The 23,535-nt window shown below is 39.7% G+C and overlaps 1 protein-coding gene across 3 annotated transcripts in view; it reads left to right on the top strand.

Moving 5' to 3' along the window:
- wnk4a (WNK lysine deficient protein kinase 4a) overlaps window positions 1-23,535 on the top strand; it is a 54,778-nt gene that overhangs the window by 8,286 nt on the left and 22,957 nt on the right. For all 3 annotated transcript variants that reach the window (XM_080872676.1, XM_080872675.1, XM_080872677.1), the window contains 7 exons: window positions 10,800-10,972; window positions 11,394-11,614; window positions 13,178-13,335; window positions 19,200-19,288; window positions 20,621-20,840; window positions 21,992-22,379; window positions 22,990-23,132. In XM_080872676.1, coding sequence (XP_080728802.1) covers window positions 10,800-10,972; window positions 11,394-11,614; window positions 13,178-13,335; window positions 19,200-19,288; window positions 20,621-20,840; window positions 21,992-22,379; window positions 22,990-23,132 — 1,392 coding nt within the window. The remainder of the gene's footprint in view (window positions 1-10,799; window positions 10,973-11,393; window positions 11,615-13,177; window positions 13,336-19,199; window positions 19,289-20,620; window positions 20,841-21,991; window positions 22,380-22,989; window positions 23,133-23,535) is intronic.

Below are 23,535 nucleotides of genomic sequence, written 5' to 3'. Positions count from 1 at the left end.
GGCTAGCTGGTATATAATGATGTGCTACGTGACCGCTAGCGACACAGCTATGTTAGCTTAATATAAACAAGCTAACTTTTTTTCCCACTCAATAAAAGTTAATGTGAGTGTTGTCGGTGGTCAGGAACAAATGTAATCGCATGGCAGGATGCTGTAAAAGGACCAAACTTCAGCCAGGAGAACAACTGAGATCCATCCACATATGAGGTTAGTCATTCATATACTGCTGCATGGGCTGGGCTGTAGTTTCATCCTAAGGTTTTAAAAACTGAGCTTAAATAAATGATTAGTGGTAATAAAAGCCGAGGGAGGTCAACAGTGATCACTGACTGTTTTAGGAGCTTTTTGAGATCAAATAGAAGAAAATACATAACATTAAACATGTTAACAACACAAAAGCCATATTAAACGCAGACTACTTTAGACCCGGAAGTAGGATTCGTCGCGTCATCACTGAACAACCGGATTGATGGGCCGCAACATTAAAGCTGCTGACAGGTGAAGTCAATAATATTGATCATCTCCTTACAATGCAATGTTCTTTTGGGAAACCTTGACTTCTGCCATGCATGGGGATGATGCTTTAACATAAACCATCTAGCTAAACATTATATCCCAAGCAACCTCCCCCAACCCCTGGGACAGCTCTCCCTGACGGCTTCAACCTCACCCAGCAGGACAATATACTCCGACCTGCCAAAGCTGCTCAGGTCAAAGAGCCTAAAGCTTAATGAATACTTCTGCACTGAATCTGCATACTGTCTCTATAGCTTCTCAGTCATCCAGGTCATTGCAGTCTTAAGCGCTTAAGTGGAAAGAAACTGGACTTCTCTTTTAGTTTTTGCAGATAGCCAACTATCATCCACCTGTAACGCAGTCTTGAGATCCGTTCTCGGGTGTTTGACTCACACTTTGACCTTTAATAACGTATTATGATAGCAAGGTGTTGGTAATATTTAACAGAATTCACACCTTGGCTCATGATGACTCAAAGTTACAGGTAGGTCAGAGGAATGCGTAGAAGGAAATATTGGTACTGAACAGGTCGATCATAGTCATTGCAAGTCTCCTTGAGGTGGCCTCTGGTTATATTTCTAGGTAGGTGCAGAGTGCAGTCTACACCTAAGGTGAGGAAGTATAACGCAGGAGTATAAATCCTGCCTAACGTGTTGGCCTCACCTCTATACAATCCAGTGTTGACATTCTATGTTTCTGTGTTCATTACCCAACATGGGTCAGAGCTCTTAAGGGAAGTTCCTACGCAATGTCAGGCAGATTGTATTAATATGTCTTGTCAGTGTATTCCAGTGATGCTCGTGTGCTTTTGTTGAACTAGATTAGAACTAGCCAGTGTGCGCCCAGATTAGCCTCTTTTTTCTTTTTTTTTTTTTCTTTTTTTTTTGTAGCTGCATATCGAAACTGGTCCCAAGTTAATTTGTATCACTTTTAAAGTGTCTCCGCATGACACTGTGCAGCAACTGCAATTATGCAGGTTAACTGCATGAGATACTGTGTAACATGGGCTTGCAAAAATCTTGGTCACGATCTGTGTCAGGTGGAACGAGATCTGTTTCTTTAGATAATGTCCCATAAAGACAAAATATACTTTGTCATAACTCTGGTTGGGAATTATTCATCAGATTGATGATCATCCTGGGTGTCCTGTGATATATTTTCTGGTCCATATTTTCCTCTTCTGGCCAAAGTTCTGGTTTAAAAATGGCAGCGGGCTTGTCTCACATTACTAGGAATGCTGTTTTGCTCTAAGATACTCTTCAAATGCCACTAGTGTCCATTCCTGTTGAAAGGGATTTTCTGTCATCCACCACCAAGTGCTTGCTCATAGGAGGAACACCTGGTCTCTGGGGATCTCTCATTAATATTTGTAAGGTCTTTCTTTACCTTAAATATAAACACAACAATAATTTCTGTAATCTTTTTCTGAACTTTTTGGCTGTTTCAGTACAAACTTTATCTCACGATTATTAACATTTGCCAAAGATATAATAAGAACAGTATACAGGGGCTTTCAGAAAAATAAACCCAGCAGTAGCTCCACTCTGGAAAATGTCTTTCCTTCTCGATATTTTCAGTATTGACAGTGTTTCAGTTTACAGCCGTTCCTTTGGTGGTGAATTTAGTCACCCTCCAGCTTGGGCCCCAAAGAGGCCTGGGTCTTGCTTCCTAAACAAACTAAAGACCTCAAGCTTTAAAAGCTGTTGGGGCTCCGAGGCCACAGTTGGTAAGGGAAAGAGGCTGCTTCACGAGGTCACCCCTTGGCGTTTCTGAACTGACCGTGTGTCTTTGAGTGTGCAGGACTGAGGTGTCAGGGGTGTAAATGTGCCCTAAGTTGTTACGTGAGGTTTGGCATGAATTGGCCAATGTGGTGTACAGTAATGGCTCTCTCTGTCTTAGAGCCTGGCACCTTTCAATACTGATCAGCAAACACTGTAATTTGTTTTCTCAATCCCCCTCCTCCAGATGGAACTGGTAGTGCTATTTTAAATCCCATTTATCTCTAAGCTATGTGGGTTTCTAAAGTTGGTGCTCACATTCAGGCTTAGGTATGAGTGTGTTGGACACAGTTGAACAGCTAGTCAAGGATTCACAAATCTTTCATACTGTTAGCTTCCCGTTATACGGCACCACTTGCATACCGTCACTTTGTAAACTGTATCTGGTGCTAGTTGCCAGTGGCACTTGATAGCAGACCCGTGTTTTAAGTGTAACACTATGCTTCTGAACCTCCTGCAGCCAGACTTAAAGTGGACCAAACATACCATCTGTACACAGCATGTGCTTCATATTTTGCTTCACTTTGTCAAACATTTGTCAGGTATAAGATGTCAGTAAGACATTTGGAATTTCAGGTGATATCTGAGGGGTTTTATCAGCTTTAACATCACAAAAACTAATAATAAAAAAGAAACATCCTGGGATGAAAGCACCTTTGCTCTGCTTTGCTGCACAGCCCGGGGTCATAACTTTAAAGGGCTTTACTCCAACACCCTCTCGGGTGATCTCTGTCAAATGGGTTTTCCAAGAAAGCTTAGCATATTGTCTCGCTTGGAGTTGGTGTGCGTGGAGTGTTTTTGCATTAGAGCTTTTTTTTTTATCCAGAGAAAATTATTCTTGATGGGTACTCCTTGTGATTGTCCTGGGGGAGTCACGTGATGCAATAAATGTCAGGTAGTGTGAATAAATCATGACCAAGGCAGGGGTAAAAATATGTGTATTAATGCTTAATGAGTTACAAAGATTTTACACAACATCCATAAGAATTACTTGGAGCTTGCCAGGTTCTGAATAATCCCTTTATCTCTTCCAGCATGACAATTGATTGTCTTCACCAAGAAAACATCAGTAGACTGTTGGGCAGCTCACACTCTGTGAAAGAGGTGCTGCATGTCCCAACCTGTTGACCCCTTAATTAATGATTTACTAACCTTTATACCTGCAGAGTTCATTCATTATTTCTAGTAGGACCTTCTACAACCTGGCAACTCGAACACCGTTTCTATGAATAAACGGTGAATGGATAATTACTCATTAATCACAGGAAATCGATTAGTCACAGCTTATAAACTCTTTCAAAGTGAAATCAAACAATCTTTAAGGTAATTTTCTTGTACTTGCATCCAATATTAAGCAACTTAAGATGTCATTTTTATAATCCATGCTGAATAGTTGGGAGGAGTTGGCTTGATTAGGTTTAAACAAGGCATAGAATCGGGCAGGTTCACATAATGTTATAACAGTGTTGTCGATTTCTGTGAAAACGTTACTGTAAAAACTGGTGTAAGGAATACACCCTGGAGTAACGAGCCTTTAAAGCCTGTCAGATATGTATTGTCATGAACTTGCTGAAGCCTGTAGTGTGTCAGTTATAGCCTGGTTATAATTATTGCAAATGTTTTTGAGCAATTACTGCTGAGAGAATTCCTGTAATGAGAACCAAGGGTTTGGTGGGAACATCCAATGTGGTTGGAGCTTCACTGCATTTTAGGTATTGTGTGAAGATTATCTGCAGCATTTGATTTTCCAAATGAAGATGTGTATAGGAGCATTTTTGGAGTTTTTGGATGGAAATCACCAGAAATTATTTTTGTGCTTTTTAGTTTTAGCACTCATATTAAAAAGGCCAAAAGTGGAATTTGCACGCAGTCAAAAATAATGATGTAAACTTTGTTTGTCATATTTCTGTCGTCCCAAGAGGCACTAAAGCAAAGTACAGTTAAAAAGAATGATAGAAGCTGTAACTGAGAGCCTCCCTGTCATGAGATGTACTCGTACAGATAATTGTTTTTGACTGCCACAGTTGTGCGGCCAGTTGGCTCGGTTTAATCAGGTTTCAAAGCCCACAGATTCGCCTTGGCTCTTTGGAGGTAGAAGATGTATCTTTGACGGCTGTCGAGTCTACTGCAGTTTACAATAATAGCCTTAGCTGTGCAGACTGAGGAGCTGCCTGTAAACCACAATGCAAGTACACAAGTTTTAGTTACCTTTCTTAAACTCCTCAAGTACTTTAATCTGTACACCTTGCTAGTACCAGGTTGGACCTCCTTTATTTAGCCTTCAAAATTGCTTTAATTTATTGTGGCATAAATTCAACAAACATATTGATGTTATGTGGAAACATATTGGGCCATATGGACACATTAGCATCACTCAGTTCCAACCATGCCACCTTTTCTCCATACCTTGGTTGTAAAGAGTGGTTATTGGTGTTGTGTTGTGTTGTATTTGTGCTGTTCCTGTCCTATGAGTTTAAAGCAGTGTGGCCTTTCTTTTGCCACTAACTTGATATTTTCTTTTTTTCTGGCCATTCTCTTAACCCTGGGGATGACTGTGTGTGAACTCAAGTCTATTTCCTGATAAAGACTCGTGTCATTATGAACAGTACAAAAAGCTAAAAAAAAAAAATAGAATTTGTGTGACCCTTAAGTAAACCTTTTCTACTCTTTTTAGTCTCGTTTGGAGTCATCGAGTTGAACTATTTGGCTTTATTTTTAAGGCAGCTCTCTTCCAGGTTGCAACCTTCAGGCATCTTGTGATCTTTCAGTGATTCAATGTTTCCTGTGGAGGACAAAGTGTTTGTTCCTTTTACACTCATCATACTATTAGACAGAACAGCTATTATATTGTGCACTGTGGCATTTCCAAACATCCTTTCCTTGCAGAGTTATTTCATCTGATAGGAGTCAGTGTCCTTCCATCTGTTTTTCTTGACCTGAGATTGCTCCGATATCAACTGAAAGGTGTTACAGCTCAAAATGATCCTCAGGTTACTGCATAAACACCAGCCAAGTTCACAAGCCATGAACATGACGTCGTTTAAGAACTACTGATCGTCCATATTCACATTTACTGTGCTGGCATTTTCAAAAGTTTCTAATTGAAGTTTAAGGAACTACTTACTTACAAGCTGCCAACAGAAAATGACAGAGCCAATCAAAGATGTAACGTGCAAGGAAAAGTTCCACATCTCTGTAACTGCGTGACGCAATGCTCAGCCTAAAGGGCAAGAGGACTAACCCTTTAAAAGAAGTCTCAGAGAAGGTGCAGGATGGTACTATATATGCAGAGCAGTTTCTAGAAGACTGACGTTTTAATGAGTTACTAAAAGCAAACACCAGATAGGTTAAGAGATGTCAAGAATAACAAAGTCAACAGGCGATAAAAGATCTCCCAGCTTGCAAACAAACATAGCCTTGTAGTAGAGGTCGAATCGACCAAGTCGGTATCCTATAAACCAAATCCAACCAATAAGGTGAACTCAATTCGGCTCAGTAATTTTTTTGTTTTTGTTTTAATCTCTCCAAAAACTGCTACTGGTAATAGTATATGTTACACTTGGGTCTTAATTGTGACCACTTGGGGAAATTAATTGCCCACCGCTGCTATAAACAGTGTCACCACATGTAAAAGTCGTTTTTCCAACTATAAAGTGAAATGCATAAAATTTTATAAGATAACAGTATCAGTGTCAAAATTAACCCTAAAATGCAATATGATGTTGAAAGTGTCTGAGCAGCACTGGCAAAGACTTTATGACAGGCTGCTTTTCATGATTAAAACACATAAGAGATAGTGTAATCCTGTATCTAATTAGCGGGCGCCACAAGTCAATTCAGCCTCTCAGAAGGAGAGCAGCAGTCAGAGGCTGGTTTGACTCCCCAATCCTTATGAGATTAATGGCTAACCTCCCTCTGCCTGCTCCATTTACAGACCATGTCAGGTTTTCTTGGAAAGAGCACACTGCTGCTTCAGTTCTCACCTGCAAACATCTAAATGTGACCCTGTGCCAGTGCAGGTGCCTATGTGCGTGTTTATACAAACTGTATGTCAGTCAAGGGGAGGGCATGTCAGTTTCAGTGCTGTGAGGTCAGACTTTTTTCCCACGTTGCCTTTGACCTCAATCCTCACTTTTGGCAAGTCTGTCATCACGGTCTCCAATGGACACTAGTTTGTTAATTCTGCAACTGCGCAGGTTCTCCTCCTGTCGTTAAAGGGTCAAGACAAACTCTGGTTTTTATCTGCTGGGCTCCTCACTGTCAGCGTCACAGGACACAGGAGTTATTGCCTGTTAGCGTCACTTTAAATAATAACTTAATGACAGGAAGAGGAGGGAAAACTTGCCTTAGTCCCAAAGCGGGTTTACACAGAGTTTAAGATAAGATAGGATACACATTATTTGTCCCAGAGTTGGGAAATTCCTTTGTTACCGCAGTTTAAATTGACTTAACCACAACAAATATAAAATAAAGAGTATGTTGCTCAATAAAATTGAATAGAATATGATCAAAATATTACATCAATAAGGTGAACTACTGTTATAGCTACTACTATTCTTATTATTCAACAACTGAACTTTTCTACTAATAATCAGTTGATCTTTCCCTTCTTTTAACTGATGAGTTATTTGTTTGGTTTACAAATTTAAATAGTTAGCGCTAGAAAATCGCAGATTGCAATTTGTTCTTGCGCCAACATATTAAAACCCAAATTCTTCCAGTTAAACTTTAATTTCTTGACAGAAAACAACAAAAAAATCATGTTAAAATATAGAGCTAGCAATTATTTGGCAAGAGATTATGTTTAACTTATGAAACAACATGGAACTTTTCATGCATGGCTAAAGCCTGCTAGTACTGGAGCTAATGGAGGAAAGCAATTGTGCACAAACTAGCAGCCGTTTAGCTGAGGGTGCAGCAGTTGATGCTATCTTGCAGTGTTTAATGAAGGAATAAACCACAAGGGAATGGAACTAACATACTGTTAGCATGGCTTTTTATACAAAAAATGTTATCCAAATTTTATCTAAAATATGTTAAAATTTAAAAACAAAATGAATCATTTTGTTTTTCTTTTTGGGAAGTCGAAAGCTAGACTTCTATTTAAGCGTGCTGATTGGTTGCTTAAGGACGAGACACGCCCTCAATGTCACTCATTTCCAAACAATAATTACATGTTAGAATCATACGTAAATTACAGCTAAAATGTGTACAAGCAGCTGGCTTGTCTGAAGACTCAAAAGACCCCTGAACCGTTTGATCTTTGACATTAAATCACTATTTTTAAGTCTTAATGAATACAATGTGGCATATATTGGACAAAGGAAGATGTCTAGAAAGAGGGTGACTATGTAGCTGCCAAGCAGGGAGAAAAGACGATGTCCACAGAGGAGATTCATGGATGGAGTAAAGGAGGACATACAGAGGGTTGGTGTGACACATCATCTGCTGTGGTGACCCCTAAAGGGAGCAGCTGAAGAGCAGCAGTTCAAGAAGATTAATCATGCAGCATTTAAAACCAGTGGGTGATGTTAGAATCCATTGTTTACTACAGGGTTTGGTAATGACTTACTGCATTACCTAATTAAAAGTAACCATTATTATTACACTGTGCCTAAAGGTCTGTCATTGAATAATCACAAAATAAACTCCTGGCTGATATAGAATTATATTTTTGCAGGAGAAATGAACTGAAAAGTCAGTTGAAACCTTTAAGACGCATTCCTGCAGGCTATACGTAGTGAGACTGAATTCTTTCTTCTTCTTCTTTTTTTTACTTGCCCTACTTTTCACTCTGCATTTAGTTAAGATTCCTGCGGATGCTGCAGTCCATCTGCATTGACTGGATGTTCCCCAACTCGCGTACATACTTTCTGCGTCTGTTTTAATGCACACAGTTCATTCCTGTACTAAGTCAGAGTATGCACTGCACACCACCTGGTTTGGTGCAAATGTTGTCTGACATGCTGTGTCCATGTCCCTGTTCTCATAATAGGGGCGCTGACAGGGACTTCTTAATACCCCTGCCTCCTCTACCATCAACACTGCTTATATAACTCCACTTATGTGGCTCTGAACTGAAGTATTTCCAACCCCAACCATTGCAGACCCCCAACTTAACACACACACACCTCTGAGTGGCTAAGAATAAATCATCTAGCTGGAAGAGGCTGCAGTAGAAGAAAAGCTTTTGCAGAGGCATGCTCACACACCTCTGACTCTGAGGTTGTTTTATTGATATACCCACTTGTCCTTTCAAAATGGAGATTATTTGTTTTTGTTGTTGCTCCCCCCTGCATCGCTTTCTCTGGTGTTATGCAACCTATGTTGGCCTCGATTCTCAGAGAGGGGAGGTGGAAGAAAGAGTGAGTGAGAGGTTTGGGACAGATGCAGGCCTGCTAATATACCATGGAAAAGTTGGATAGAGGCCTTGCAGAATGGGGGTATCTTCTTTAGGAAATGCCAGAGGGCAGGGCTTATAACTAAAACGGGCTACAGTTGTCTGTAATAATAAAATGAATATTCCTGCTTATGAAGTTATACTCTGATCAAACAGCCGCTGCCCTAATGAGAAAACTGTTGGAGTAAAACCAAAACATAATGGAACACGATCAGTTTTCAATTCCTCTGTTAGTCACAGCTTAAGTGAATGTCTTTACTGGGAGGAGGTGTTGTTAAGTCACCCTGAAATTGGCCAGTATCAACAACAGTCTAATTAGATGATTGCACTGCAGTGTTAATGCAGCTCATAATTTGCTTTTCTTGTCTCCATCTGCAGCTAATTTTCCCCTACATTGTTCAGTTATTGGCTTTTTAAATGAACAATGGTTGCTTTAAATAGAGGACGGGTTTGGATGAGTCACATGAAGTAATCACCCATTATCGGTGCCGCTTAGTTTGGCAGCTCACATTTTTCTGAACGCTGTATTTCACAGTTGCTACTGCAAGATTTTGGTTTTCCAAGAAGGCCTGCATTTTATGCTGTTGTCATTTGCAGCCGTGCCATCTTGCTTGCCAAGCTGTAGTAAATCTTGTGGTTTTGGGGGCGTCCGGGACTCCAAGTGGCTAGACTGCGTGCCACAAGTTGCCCCGCCTCTGTCCTGCAAACAGCTTTCATTTCTTTGCACAGGTGACTCTCTGCAGGAGAGTTATCTGATGTTGTCATCTTAGATGCATAAATATCCAGATGCACATCAAACCGTACACTCATTGACTCGCCCTGGCTCATGCAAGCTGCAAACATGCCATAATTTGTATCATGTTGCATATTTTCCCTTATTTTCAGAGCACATAATCCCATTACGGCTCTAATCCTCAGTGTCCATAAAGCTAATTTAAGTGTAGCCATCAAAAATTAGCTTAAAATTGAAGTGACTTACTCTTATTTGCTTAATAGCTTTTTTGAATGCAGTTCTAACTATTCCTTTTGACCCTTACGCCAAGATGTTTTTCTTTTATGCAAAGCTTTTAGTGTTTCTGACAGAGCTCTTTATATATGAGGAATAAGCTGCAGCCTGTCCTCACATCATAAACTGATCACTGTTGACCTAAAAGTAATTCACTTGGTCAGAGGTCTCCTTTGTGTTTCGCCTTTGAGCTCAGTGCCACATACTCGGGCTGCTGGTGTAATATGACAGTTTGACAGGTGACTGACGCAGGTAAGAGTAGCGTTTCGTTGTGTGACATCAGACTGTGCAGTTCTTCAGACAGTCTGCCTCCTGTGTTGATAGCTCAGCATTAGCCTCGCTGGGAAAACGTCGAGAGGAGGGAGACAGCAGTGGTCAAGCTGATTGTAAGCATAAACACATGTAGAGCTTTTTTTTTTTTTCCCCAGAAATCTACCTCAATACAGAATTCATGGTCCTGAAGTCTCTTGGGAGTTTTCCACCAACCGCCCACCGCAGGCAGAGTTACTCCACCAGTCGCTAAATTGGGCCATTCATCCAGAAGGAAGCACAAAAATGTCTTTGTTTGTCCGATGTGATTGCTGTGTTTGGTTCAGTGCAGTTTTACACAGATTTTAGAAACTTCCTCCGTAAATTTTTAAAGTCAGAGCTCCTCTCATTGGAAAATAAATGTTGTTATGCAACTGGAGGGTCACCCAGATGGATGAACCTGTGGTTTCCAATCCCACAGTGAGCTCATTAGCTAACGTAACAGTGATTTATCAGATCGCTCCCATGCATTTGTATTTGCTGTGTTTATTGCTGCCAACTTATGTAATCAAACAAAACCCTGACGAGACCAGAGCATGTGCACGTTAAAATTTTACTACAGCTACAACTCAACCATCAACACAACTGGATTTTTATGGCAAAGCAATCTTACCCCACTTAGTCATGGTTGTAAAGCTTTCAATCATTTTACATGATCGGCAGATTTTAAGTCTTTTTTTTTTTTTTTTAATGTTCATATCCTGAAGGTGGTCAACATATTGATGTCTTAAAAGTGTTTAATATTAATAAATACCTATTACGGTAACTTTTTTTTTTTTTTTTTACACAGACTCGCAAGTTAACCAAGGCAGAGCGTCAGCGTTTCAGCGAGGAGGTGGAGATGCTAAAAGGTCTGCAGCATCCGAACATTGTGCGCTTCCACGACTCCTGGAAGTCGACAATGAAGGGCCATAAGTGCATCATCCTGGTGACTGAACTCATGACCTCAGGCACGCTCAAGACGTGAGTCCCTGTGTCCAGTTCCACTTTTGAATTAAACTGCAGATTTGCATGTGTATATGCATATAAAAGACTGCAGTTTATGTATAGATCAAAGTCCACAAACCTAAAAACGGTTCATTTTTGTCTCAAGTAGCTGATGCTCTGTTTCTAAATAAAACTTGCCAAGTCTCGCATACCAAAAAGGATATTTGTGTCATGTTTGACAACTTCTCCTTTAAGTAATGATGAAAGCTCTACTTTGGAAACAATGTTCTAGGAGCGAATTCAGGAAACTCACTCATTTTAAAACTTCCTCTTGGCTGTCAAAATAAGAGATTAATTATTTTGTAGCACTTAAAAGCTTCCTTTTCTTTCCGTGTTTTGATATGTTTGGACTGATTCTTATCCTCTTTTTTTTTTTTTTTTTTTTTTTTCTTTTTAGGTACTTGAAGAGGTTCAAAGAGATGAAGCTGAAGCTGCTCCAGCGCTGGAGTCGTCAGATCCTGAAAGGGCTGCACTTCCTGCACACACGCACTCCTCCCATCATCCACCGGGATCTCAAATGTGATAATATCTTCATCACTGGCCCCACAGGCTCTGTCAAGATTGGAGATCTGGGGCTGGCCACTCTCAAAAGTGCCTCTTTTGCTAAAAGTGTCATTGGTAAGTGTTAATTTAGTCTGTGTTTACCCTGCTAGACGAAAGAAACGGCATCTAGAGCACAATTTATCAGTTAATAATTATCTGAAAATATAATTTTATATGCAAAATGCCCTAAAATGGTCTTGAAATGGTGGGAAAATCCAATGGCATTTTACAGGCCTTGCATTTGTGTAAACACCCTCCTGTTTCTGCTTACTCTTATTTCCTCCGTACTCATACTACCATGAATGCCTCTGTTTAAATTCCTGTCTGCATTTTTAAATGCAGCATCATTAACCAAATGGCTTCTAATTTCACCTGGAACTTGCCCATCCCATCACTTACATCCAGGGAGTGCCAGCCGTCACATGCACGATAATAACTTGTTGATTTTTGTTGAAAGTGGCACTGATTTTAAATCATTTGGTCCAAATCAAACACAGTATGTTGGGGTATTTTAACAAGAGGAACATTTTTTAACCTTTTTTATCAGCAAACAACATTAACAAGATTTTTTTTTTCTGCTGTTGGCTGTAATGATTAGTCAGACTATAACTTTGGACCAGAGTAAAGGACCTCAAGAGCTATATGCTAGTAATACCTGCTTTTCATGCAATGCCAAAATCTAAATATCTGCAAAACAAATGACACTTCCATCAGCATCCATTAACTGTACTGTCTACTTGGTGCTAATTAGCAAATGATGGCATGCTAATGGGAATTGGAAATTATATACATTAATATAAGCATGCGTGCCTTAATTAGCAGCTGTTATTGCTAACAATCATGAATATTAATCATTAGTGACTTAAAAAAGAAGGATGCAGGTTAAATTTTATCTAAATAAAAATGTCAGGAAATTCTTGTTTGTTTATATTTCTTTAAAAACATCATCCCTGCAGCTCTGTTCCATTTCATGTTTTTCCTCTGGTCGTTCACGCCTCACCTGCAGTGGCGCAGTGTCCCAGCAGTGCTTCTTACCTCAAAGTCTGGGGATGGTAAATGCTGCTAAAAGGGTAGTAAAGGAAGGGGCTGCACCCATAAGATGAATTATGGGGAACTGTGCATCATGCAAAACTACTTTAATAGATTCCAGGAACAGAGTTGAATGGCTGCTTGTAGAAAAAGGATAAACATGGCTTGCATTGCATACAGCTTGTCCTGTGCACAGGAAAAACTGTCACGAGAAAAGACTGCACGTTCTTCACTTAGTTTACTATATGTATTAGGTCTCTTGTTCCAGAAAGTTGCTCCTGTTATTTTAAAATCTCTATCAACTATAAATAAGTATTAATTTTCTCAAAATACCCCATCTTTGAGCTGTTTGATTTGCAAATTTCTTGTCAGCTGAGGTTTTAACTGCATCAGGCAACTACTTTGAGCAGAAACTCTTTGAGCAGAAACTACCTGGTCATCTTGGCAGAGAGTTTAGCAGTTAAAAAGCTCACCTCATGTTTAAAGCGTGTTCTGATGCCATCAAAGTGGCAATCACACTGTCCAATAAGGGTCCTTGACTCTTATTATGGCTCATCAAGGATTTTAAATAATAGAACAACCTTTAAACCTTTTCTTCTCCCCTGACAGGAACACCTGAGTTTATGGCCCCAGAGATGTACGAGGAGAAATATGATGAAGCGGTGGACGTCTACGCCTTAGGAATGTGCATCCTGGAGATGGCCACATCTGAGTACCCATATTCTGAGTGCCAAAATGCCGCCCAGATCTACCGCAAAGTCACCAGTGTGAGTAAAGCAAAGACGAGGACTACCTCATTTCCCCCGATATTTAGTGTGATTGTCCACATGTGTTCTTCCGTGATGATGGAATTAGAGAGGAACCAGGATATCTTATTCGTACAAATAGAAATACGTAAAACGCACATGAATTGGGATTGAAATCATCATTACATAACATAACAGATTGCAGATGTTTTTCTTTTTTTTGCATTGGAATTTATCTGTCTGACGATGAAATGGGCTTTAAAGAAGTGGATTTTGGGAACACAGGCTGATGCAGTTCAGGCTGTTCTTGGGGGGTGCCAAGCACATCAGTGACGCCACGGTGGGCGAGAGCAGGCGAGAGCAGGCGACTGTAGAATTATATGTTTTGGAAAATGTGTCTCACTCCTTACTCCACAAAGAGGCCTGTTTCTTTCTTGTGTGTCGCGTATGCAAAGCAAACAGCGTGTCTGACGGAGGCTGGAAAGTGAGAAAGTGACAATGCCAACAAGTCGTAGTGCTCCTGGCTCCTCCACAGACAGGAGCATTATGTGGAGAAGCTTAGGCATACATCATGATGAAAAAACACAGTCATTAGCTGCTGTTTTTTATGATTTGTTAATGCTTTGTGTTTATGTGGAGCTGAAGTCACCTGCTATTAAAAAGGCCCGCAGTAACCAATATAGCGTGACATATGAAAGGCAGGACAGACGGGCTTCTGTCGTGACTGTTTACAGACTCTCCTTGTTCACATTTAAGTATACACCAAGTAAATGGATAGAAACGTGCTTTCTCATGTACGCTATATAACCAACAGTATGTGGGTGTTTGTGCATTTTACACTTATTTTTATCCACTAGGACTTCCTTATTTCATTTTTGTTATTTTCTTCCTAGGGCTGTGCGATATGACCAAAATCTCATATCCCGATATAAGAATTCTATCGTCCGATAACGATATAAATCACAAAAATTTTAAATTTTCTGTAAATTCTGTGAATCTCGGGCAGCTCGACATGCGTGAATTGTTTCCAGCTGCGTGTCCTTTACCCGGAGTCGAGTGTTTTAACCGATGCGTGAAACTATACATTTTTAGACATAAGTTGTAACGGCTGCCGATTTCTTTGTATTTATTACACGGCGTTCTGCGGGTTGCCTGTTCTAACATTTGAGTCTAAGGTTTCTTTTTTAGCACCTGGCGGCTCTTTTTTACTTCTTATCCGTAAATAATCTGCTCTTTCACGTGATTCAGTTTATTTTGAAAAGTCTCAACAGGATCTTGAGCTTTATTGTGAAAGGTTTATGTGGAACATAAACAAGCGGACACGCGAAGGAGTTGCCGTCGCTGTTGCTAACGACAACGCATAAAAACAGGCGCTTGTCTGTCCCTAGTGTGGTTATATTAAATATAAGAGAAAGAGAGAACTTTAAGAAATGAATATAGCCACTACAGTAACCATCAGAACGATGAAAAAATATTGCCGTAAACAGTTTATTTTGCGACACCACGAAACAAACGATAGCGTAAAATGAAACGATAGATGTTTTTATATCGTCATCTGATATATATCGTTACATCGAACAGCCCTATTTTTCCTGCTTTTTACACTTACAGTAAACACACCTGTTGGTTCAGCCATTAAAGCCCGCCCCCCCTTCTTTGTACAATTGGAGGCTTACCAGTGTCAGAAGCTGCTTCTTTCGTCCATTAAAGGTTTTTTGAACAGGCTGTTCTTCAGCATGATTAAATCCACATTTTCTACACTGGTGAGCAAGAAAAGAACATTAATCATTAGGATGGAACAACCCCACTCCATCTGTTTTAAGTGATCTGCTGTATATGCCCAATTTGAGAAACTGCTGGAAACAATGACGACATATCTAGCAAGATTTCCTGGGTTTTGTGTTTGAGATAAAGAACTTCTTCTGGGGTCATTAATGATGATGCTATTAAACTCTTTCCTGCCAGATGTTTAACCTAGCTGGAGGGATTTGTTCCACGACAGCACCAGTGAGGTCCGACACTGATGATGGCTGATAACGACTAGTTTGCGGTTGCCATTCAGGTTTACTTCAAAGCTTGGGGGGGCTTCTGTGCAGGCCAGTCAAGTTCTTCCAAAGCAGGAAAGAATTTTATTAAAGAGCTGCCTTTGTGCAGGGAGCCCTTGTGATGTTTGAGGAAGAAGGGTCCAAAGACAAATAAAGATAAATTATTACTGTATTAGATTAGAATTAAGTAAAGTGCAAACAGCAGGAGCAGTGTATACAGTTACACAATATGGACAAAAGTATTGTATAGTAGTATAACACCTCTTAATCTTAATCCTTAATTCGGGTGTATAAAACAAAGCAGCCAAGCAGTCCGTCTTTCCAAACAACTGTGAAACACTGGCTCGTTCTAAAGACTTCACTGAATTCAAAACGTTGTAACGTAATACTGTTACTGTTGTAACATATCAGTTAATAGAATTTCTTCCCTCCTACATATTCTGTGATCAGCTGTAAATGTAAAGGTAACCAAGTTCTGAGTCCCTCATCTCATATCCACATTAGCACAAAACCTAAAAAAAAAAGGAGCTTCATGGCATGGCTTTCCATGGCTGCACAGTTCCTGCAGGTGTAATGTACTAATGGTGCACCACTTTTGTCCATGTAGTGTAAATTATATAGAAACAAATGTGTATAGTAAATTGAAGTTAATACTGTAGTGAAGTCATAGTAGGAATAAAAATATGTACAGAATAAGATATATTTTTAGGTGGAATTTGATTTTGCTCTTATAAAACCAGTTAACAGAATTCATTCAGTATTTAAGGAAAGCACCTCATCAAAATCATTGGAAAGAATCTGTGTGGGGGACATGGTCATTATAATTAGCCTTTCATACCTTGGCTCACGCAATGGCTAATACGTAAAACATCTTCATCAATACAAAAAGTCCAGTTGCCTTCTTATCAAGCATTTGAGATTAACATGGCTCATATGACTGAAAGCCTATAGAGACAAACTAATTAACTAATGATAATATGTCTTCAGATGGCAAGTGTTTGTATTGCAGTAATGTTCTGATGTCCTTAAATTTGTCTCTAATAAATAACCATTTCATCTTCATTATTACAAAATTAATAAAATCTCAGATAAAACTAAACATTTTTAAAGCATTTTTGAAGCAAACAACCAGTCTGGAAAGTGAACTGAAGAAGAAAAATGAATTAAAATTAGAAAACAGTAGTAAGTCTTAGGTATTTTGGTCTTATAGTGTTTTTTCTCCTTAGTATACTTGAATTTCTTGTCAAAGAATACCACACTTTACTTGTAAGACATAACCACGCTTTGTTCTCATATCTGTGTAAAATAATTTGGGTTCACTGATCGTTATGTTCCTAACAACATTAAAATCTGACCCACAAACCAAAGTTAATACAAGCGCAGTGTGTTTCTCAAGCTCTTATCTACATGTAGACTGCCGTCGCCACCAGAAAGGAGCTGAGTCACAAATTAGATTTGGATCTAGGGAAAATGGATTTACTCTCAAGTAGAGCTGGGCGATAGAACGATAACGATATGTATCGCGATATAACTTTTACTCGATAGAGAAATTAAGCTATCGCGATAGACCTCGCCGCTCTTGTCCTCAAAAAAAAAAAAAAAAAAAAAGGTCAGCCAATCCAAATTAAGTAGCGCAGAGCCGAACCAATCACAGCCGCAGCGTCACGTCGCGTGACTTGTTACGTACAGCACAAGTGCCAAGCCGCACGTGTGTTTGTTTGGGAAGCAGCCAGCGGGTAATGGAGCCAGCGCGTAATGGAGGAAATGAGTGTGCCGACTAGAAAAATCAACCGAGCGTGACCGAAGAGAAAACAGATGATGGTTCCAATGCCGGAGAGATTGTCAAACGGAAGAGCCATAGAAGTTCCGTAGTGTGAAGGTATTTCGGCTATTTCAAGTCTGACAAAAAACAGAGTAGCGTGCACTGTAAATTGTGCCGAAAGCAAGTCTGGAAATACAATAAACTGGTGCATGCGTCACACTGCGCCACGTTATTGTTTCGGTGAAATGAATTTCTACAATACTGTTACTGTTAATTCTACTCTCTGCAGTGTTTAAATGCTTACATATACACACAGTTACTGTCCGTCCACACTTACGACTCGGTTCTGCTTCTATGCCCCAGCTTTGTTTACTTTTTCCCACCGAGGCTTCTAGACTTCTGATTGGCCAACATTTCTGCACGGTTAGGAATCTAGCGCCACCTGCTGCTTTGGCATGTTCATAGCAGCGTTTTCCTTCATTTCTGCCTTTATGTGTGGACGGGATTATTTTTTAAAACGAAAACGGAAAATCTCCGTTTTCAAAAATACCCGTGTACGTGTGGACGTAGCCTCAGTCTCTGACTGGAAGCGCTAATTCGTCATTCGGCTTTTGTCAGACTAAAGTAACTGTTAAAACTGTTTGAAAAGCTAAGCTATACAACAAGGAGAGATTGAGAATTTCCTTTTAGTTCTCAGTTTATTTGATATTGACAAAAGTTAGTCAGTTTTGTCTGTTCTTCTGTAAAACAAACTAAGATTTATTTTTAGAATTAATATTTTGTTTCTAAGTGGAATTGACAATTTAGTCTGTTTCGTTTGTTCTATTTTGAAACTTAAACGCTTTAGCGGCTGCCTTTTGTGTAGTTTGCAATATTTGCCTTTATTTATCTGAAAAAGTCTCATGTTCCTTAAGTACATCTACCCTGTTGAACTTATTATGGGAAATAAATATTTAAATAAAAACAAGCTGCTGATTATTTCACATTTTACTTGTGAGCAACGGCACATTTAAATCTTACAAATATAGTTATTTGGCTTATATCGTGATAGATATCGTTATCGCCTGAAATGAAAAAAACATATCGTGATATGAAAAAATCTCATATCGCCCAGCTCTACTCTCAAGGTGCCTACACAGTATGCGGACACTGCAGCAGAGTGCTTAAACAAACAAACAGCATGTCTATAACTGCAATGAAGCGCGCTATGTTTGCACTGGCATGTAGTTGGGATGCTTTATCAAAAGAATGGAAAAAAAACCCACCAAAAATTAAAATAGGAATGGCGTTACTACGCTGTCTCTCCTCTCAAAGCTCTGTCATTTGCCCCACTTAAACAGGCAGCAGGAGTATGCATTGAAGTTCTTTGTGACCCTGATTAAAGAGAACCAGTTACATGCAGTGACATGTCTGTCTTTAAATGAGATAACAAAGTGTACCACTCAGCCTTTTACTGGTAAATCAAATTATTTAGGTGTTTGGGTGCATCATTGCATTGCTTTGGTATCTGCTGGCCAAATGACCTTGGTTACTTCCTTTCTTATCTTTGTTGTTACAGGACTTGGAGCTCTGCTGTAATCTGTACACAGACTTATGCACATACTGATGATAGCATTTAGAAGAACTCCCTTATTTCTTATTACTGAGAAGTCCTGCCCTAATAATTTTGCGATTAACTGCATGGAAACAGCAACTGTTCTGAGTTAAAAATAAAAATAAAAATCGGTGCAAGGATTGGTGTAAGTTAAAGGGAAAGGAAAGAAGGGAGAGCATTGCTGGGTTTCTTTCCATTTATCCTGAGCTCTTGGTTTTGTTCTCCTCTGGTGTTGACATGGTCGCAAAGCCAAATGTCATGCTGGCTAGAGGCAGATGTCACAAAGCAGACGATATATCAGACATGCGGTGCAGCCGGGAGCGGCTGTCACCGCTTTGATCTGATCGTCTCAGAAGAAGAACTGTGGGAGGAGATCATTGTTGCTAACTTTTTCTGCATAAAGCTCCAGTCTGTGTTCCCTCCTACACTTTTTATTAAGCCTAATAGATGAAATTAAACTCTGTGTTCTTATCTGTTTGCACAGGGCATTAAACCTGACAGCTTCTATAAAGTCAAAGTCCCAGAACTTAAGGAGATCATTGAGGGCTGCATCCGTATGAACAAAGATGAAAGGTAACAATGAAAGCACACACTTTATTATTTATATCATCTTTTCTGCTCTTCACTATTCTCAATTATTATGTTGCACTATGCTTCAGAAAGCACATACATGATGTCTAGAGGACTTTAAAAAGCCTTAAAATGGCCTAAATTATACAAATTTATACAAATTTAATTTCCTTAAATAAAGATTCATGCAATCACATCATAAAACCTTGTTTGTTTGTTTTTTTAAGAATTCATATTTGTATATCCTAGCCTCCAGATGGCCACTTGAAGTGGCATTTGCCCTCACAGTTTGAAAACCACTGTGTTAAATTTAATTTTGATGGGTATTTTAGTCATGACTCCTCTAATGATTGAAGCACAAAAGCTGCTATTTTTCAGCACATTTGCAGTGAGGCTGCATTGTGGGCAGTTTGTACTCCAATTCATGCTCAGTACCGAGTCACAGTTAATCTCATAAACACACAGCCATGACTGATTTAGTGTGCTGTAATCTGTGAATTAAGTGGACTGATATGAGCTGAACATCTGAAGAAAAATCTTTAAATTACACAAAATCTCTGTCTGTGTGTCTGTTTGTTGCCTTGTTCACAGACTCCTCATAGACCTTTAACAGTTGACCAACCAAGCTTGGGGCACAGGTCATCTTAGGCCCCTGAAGCCTCTTACATGACATCATGTTGTTAGTTAGCAAAAGGCTAAAATTGCCCATTTTTAGCATTTAAGCATCTATAAGACCTTACAAAAGCGTTGTATCAGTTATTTCACAGCAGTAACATCCCATTTCTATACAAAAAATTAATAATGCATGATTATTATGAGGCCATTATGATGGTAGTGATGACAATTTAGCTAACAAGCTAAAATGCCCCCTTTATAGCATTTATGCACATGCAACACTTAAAGGAAGTGTACTATTGATTTAATTTCATGGGAATAAAATCTCATTTATTGTCACAAAAGTTGAAATATACATGCCTAAAACCCACCTAGTAACTAAAATTACCCATTTTTAGCATATAAACAACATTGACCAGATACTACTGTACCCATGGGCATATATTAGTGGTAGAAAGTGCATTTACTCGGAAGAAAGTATATTTTAGCATTTGATTTGGATTTCAATTGCAAATTAATTGCAAGTTACTTAATTTATTTTAAACAATTACAAAGAAAACTTTGTAAAAAGTCTTCAGTTCATCTCCTTTATATCTCCTTAAATTTTTTTGTTTGTTTGTTTGTTTTTAAACTGAAGTGAAACTAGTTTCGGATGTTATGAGAAATAACCTTGCAATAGCAACCCTAAGTGCGATAAAACAAATTACTTTCTCTCTATAGGTACACCATTCAGGACCTTCTGGATCACCCCTTCTTCCAGGAAAACAATGGCGTACATGTGGAGTTGGCAGAGGAGGATGACATGGTGAAGTCAGGCCTGAAGCTGTGGCTGCGCATGGACGACACCAAGAAGCTCCACGGGAAGTACAAGGACAACAACGCCATCGAGTTCCTCTTCGAGCTCTACAAAGATGTGCCTGAGGAGGTGGCACAGGAAATGGTAGGTTGGCACGTGAAGAAAGGATTTTGTGAGGTCAATATTTGCTGCTTTACTGACCAGGTTTGTAACAGATGTTGGTGAGGAAATGGAGTAACTGATTCCTGATCAGCAGATAGAGGCCAACTTAGCCAACTTCCACGTGCTCTCTGCATCCCAATCTTCATTTACGATTTTAGGGGTTTTTTAGGTTTTCCAAATGAAGGGTAGATGAGGGTCCTCAATGCAACAAAAACCTAATTTGGACACTAACGTGATTAGAAAGACAACTAAAAGTGGATTCAGTTGTAATATTTCCAGGAGCGATTTAATCAATCTTTCTTCTAATTGGATGCCCCTCACAAACAATAGGTTTAAAGAAGATATGAGAGGGATACCGGTCCTATTATTGTGGCCTTAATATTCAAAGCTTGGTTATGTTTAACATGATAATCCTGAACTGTAACAGAATAAATGTGACAGAAATTAGGAAAAGCTTAATAGGTTCAATTTAATTAGAGTTGTATGGGGTTTGACTCTTAACCCTAACAGTGAAAGCACATGCACCTCAACATCATTGTGGTTCCTTTACCTTTCTGTTGTTATATCCACTGCAGCTCCTAAGGAGAACACCTTGTGTACTATGTTAAGGTCACAGCTCACCATTTAATTATCAGTGGTTTGAAATGGGAGAGGACGTCTCAGGAAGCAGCCGTAATCGTGTCTTTAATAATATAATGGCTCCTACACTTATTACAAAACCTTATGTCCTCCATAAAGGTCACTTTTAATGAGAATACAAGATACAATTTCTTACCTGTTTACCTTTTTACGGCAGTTTTCATCAAGATCAAATTTGGTATCAGCAGGGGACATCGTGCCAGGCTAATCTGCTGTAATCTGACTATGTGTTGAGAGGTTGTTACGGACTCGGTGTCCCACTCTGCTGAACTGGATGTCATGGGAGGCTGTAAAAAATGCCAGATTGTCAAAAGAATGAGGCCTATGTGTTTTCTTTTTGTAAAAAAAATAAAAAATACAACACCGACTTTGCATGTTTATAAAACTCTCAGATAATGTCACAGCTTGCATAAGTAGGTCATTAAATGCAATAGAGCTGTATTAGCACTCATATGCATGTTGTACCCTGACCATTTCCCTGTGCTGTTATGCAGGTTGTGCTTGGCTTTGTGTGTGAAGCAGACTTCAAACTAGTAGCGAAGGCTATACGCGACCGAGTGACGATCATCAAGCGTCAGAGAGAGAAACTGAGGCGGCAGGCCGAGGAGAGGAAGAAGAAGCAGGCGCAAGAAGCCATAGAAGAAGAACCAGAGCACCAGGCCGCTTCGCCCAAGGTCAACGATGTTGTTGCAGCAGATTCCCCCATCCCACCCCTGACACCTCTAACACCTTTGACGCCATTGACACCACTGGCCCCAGTTTTGTCCCCCGTCACCAGCTCTGTGGACTCTGGCGTCAGCACCCACTACCCTGCAGAGCCAGAGGAGCCCGAAGTTGACCAGCACTTTCAAGTTCGCCACAACAGCCTGTCTTCTGCTAACTGTAAGCTGTCTGATATCACATCCATATACCGTGAAAAGTTAAATGTTTGCATGCAAAAGTTCACTGTGCAGTATGCAGGATTAATGTAAATGCTGTCCCTTATGAATTACTGTGGAGTAGAAGAATGAAATAGAAAAATACACAAGTAAAGTACATTAAATTTTTGTTAAAGTTTTGTTTAAATTCTTTTATTTGCTGTTCTTAAACTCCAGAGACATGTTTTTCACTGCATTAGCTGCACAAGTGCGCTTCACACAAGGCTTTTCTGATGTCAACGCACGTGGGAGAGATGCAGAGAAAAGTGAAACTGTGGTTAACTGAATTATTCAGGCCCTGTAGGTCTTATTCCATGGTGTGCACATGTGCTGTGCTGAATGTTTCTCAACTTTTTATTCCTGTTTTAGAGACAGCCATCTGATCTCATTTAAATGTATCCAGAGCAAATCTATTCCACAGTGAAGCCCTTCAGATTTTTCTTGTTTATGTGTTTTGTGTATCTCAGGCTGGGGTCATTAGAGGTGTGTGCAAGAATGCACAGAGTACAGATTGTGTCAGTTTTTTAGGCCACAGCGGGTTATGTGCTAATGGTCGATGTGCTTTGTTGAAACAGCTGACTGCGAGACGGACGGCTATCTGAGCCCCTCTGGTCTTCAGGATCCGCTGGAGGCCGGCAACGTCGGCATGCCTGCGAACTCTCCCACCACGCATCCCAACCCCCCCGCCGTAAACGGTATCTCCCTCCGCTTCCCCTCGGTAAGTGGTTTCAATAAAGAGCTTGTTATAAAAGGAGAAAGCTCAGGGTGGTAGAGGGGAGGATGATTTTGAAGACTTTACAAGACCGCCTTTTCATTAATCTCTCCAATCCAGGGCTGACACATAATTTAAAAAGAAAATTAAAGGGCAACACAAACCTTTTAAGAACAGCTTTAAATACAGAACTATAGTTGAGTTTTTTTTCTCTTAATTTCAGTTTCTTAATGATAGTTTTTATTACTTAACTTAAACCTGTTACTTTATAAATAGATCCGTCAGTCATTGACGACTTATCACCAAGCAAGACATTTTTATCAATTTTGTTCGATCCAATTCAGTTTCACTTACATAGTGCCAATTCACAACAATCAGCTCAAGGTGCTTTATATTGTAAGGCGGGCTG

The sequence above is a fragment of the Rhamphochromis sp. 'chilingali' genome (assembly GCF_963969265.1).
Source record: "Rhamphochromis sp. 'chilingali' genome assembly, chromosome: 22".
Classification (NCBI taxonomy): domain Eukaryota; kingdom Metazoa; phylum Chordata; class Actinopteri; order Cichliformes; family Cichlidae; genus Rhamphochromis; species Rhamphochromis sp. 'chilingali'.
The sequence above is the reverse complement of the archived record's forward strand: the minus strand, read 5'-3'. Positions and strand labels throughout refer to the sequence as shown.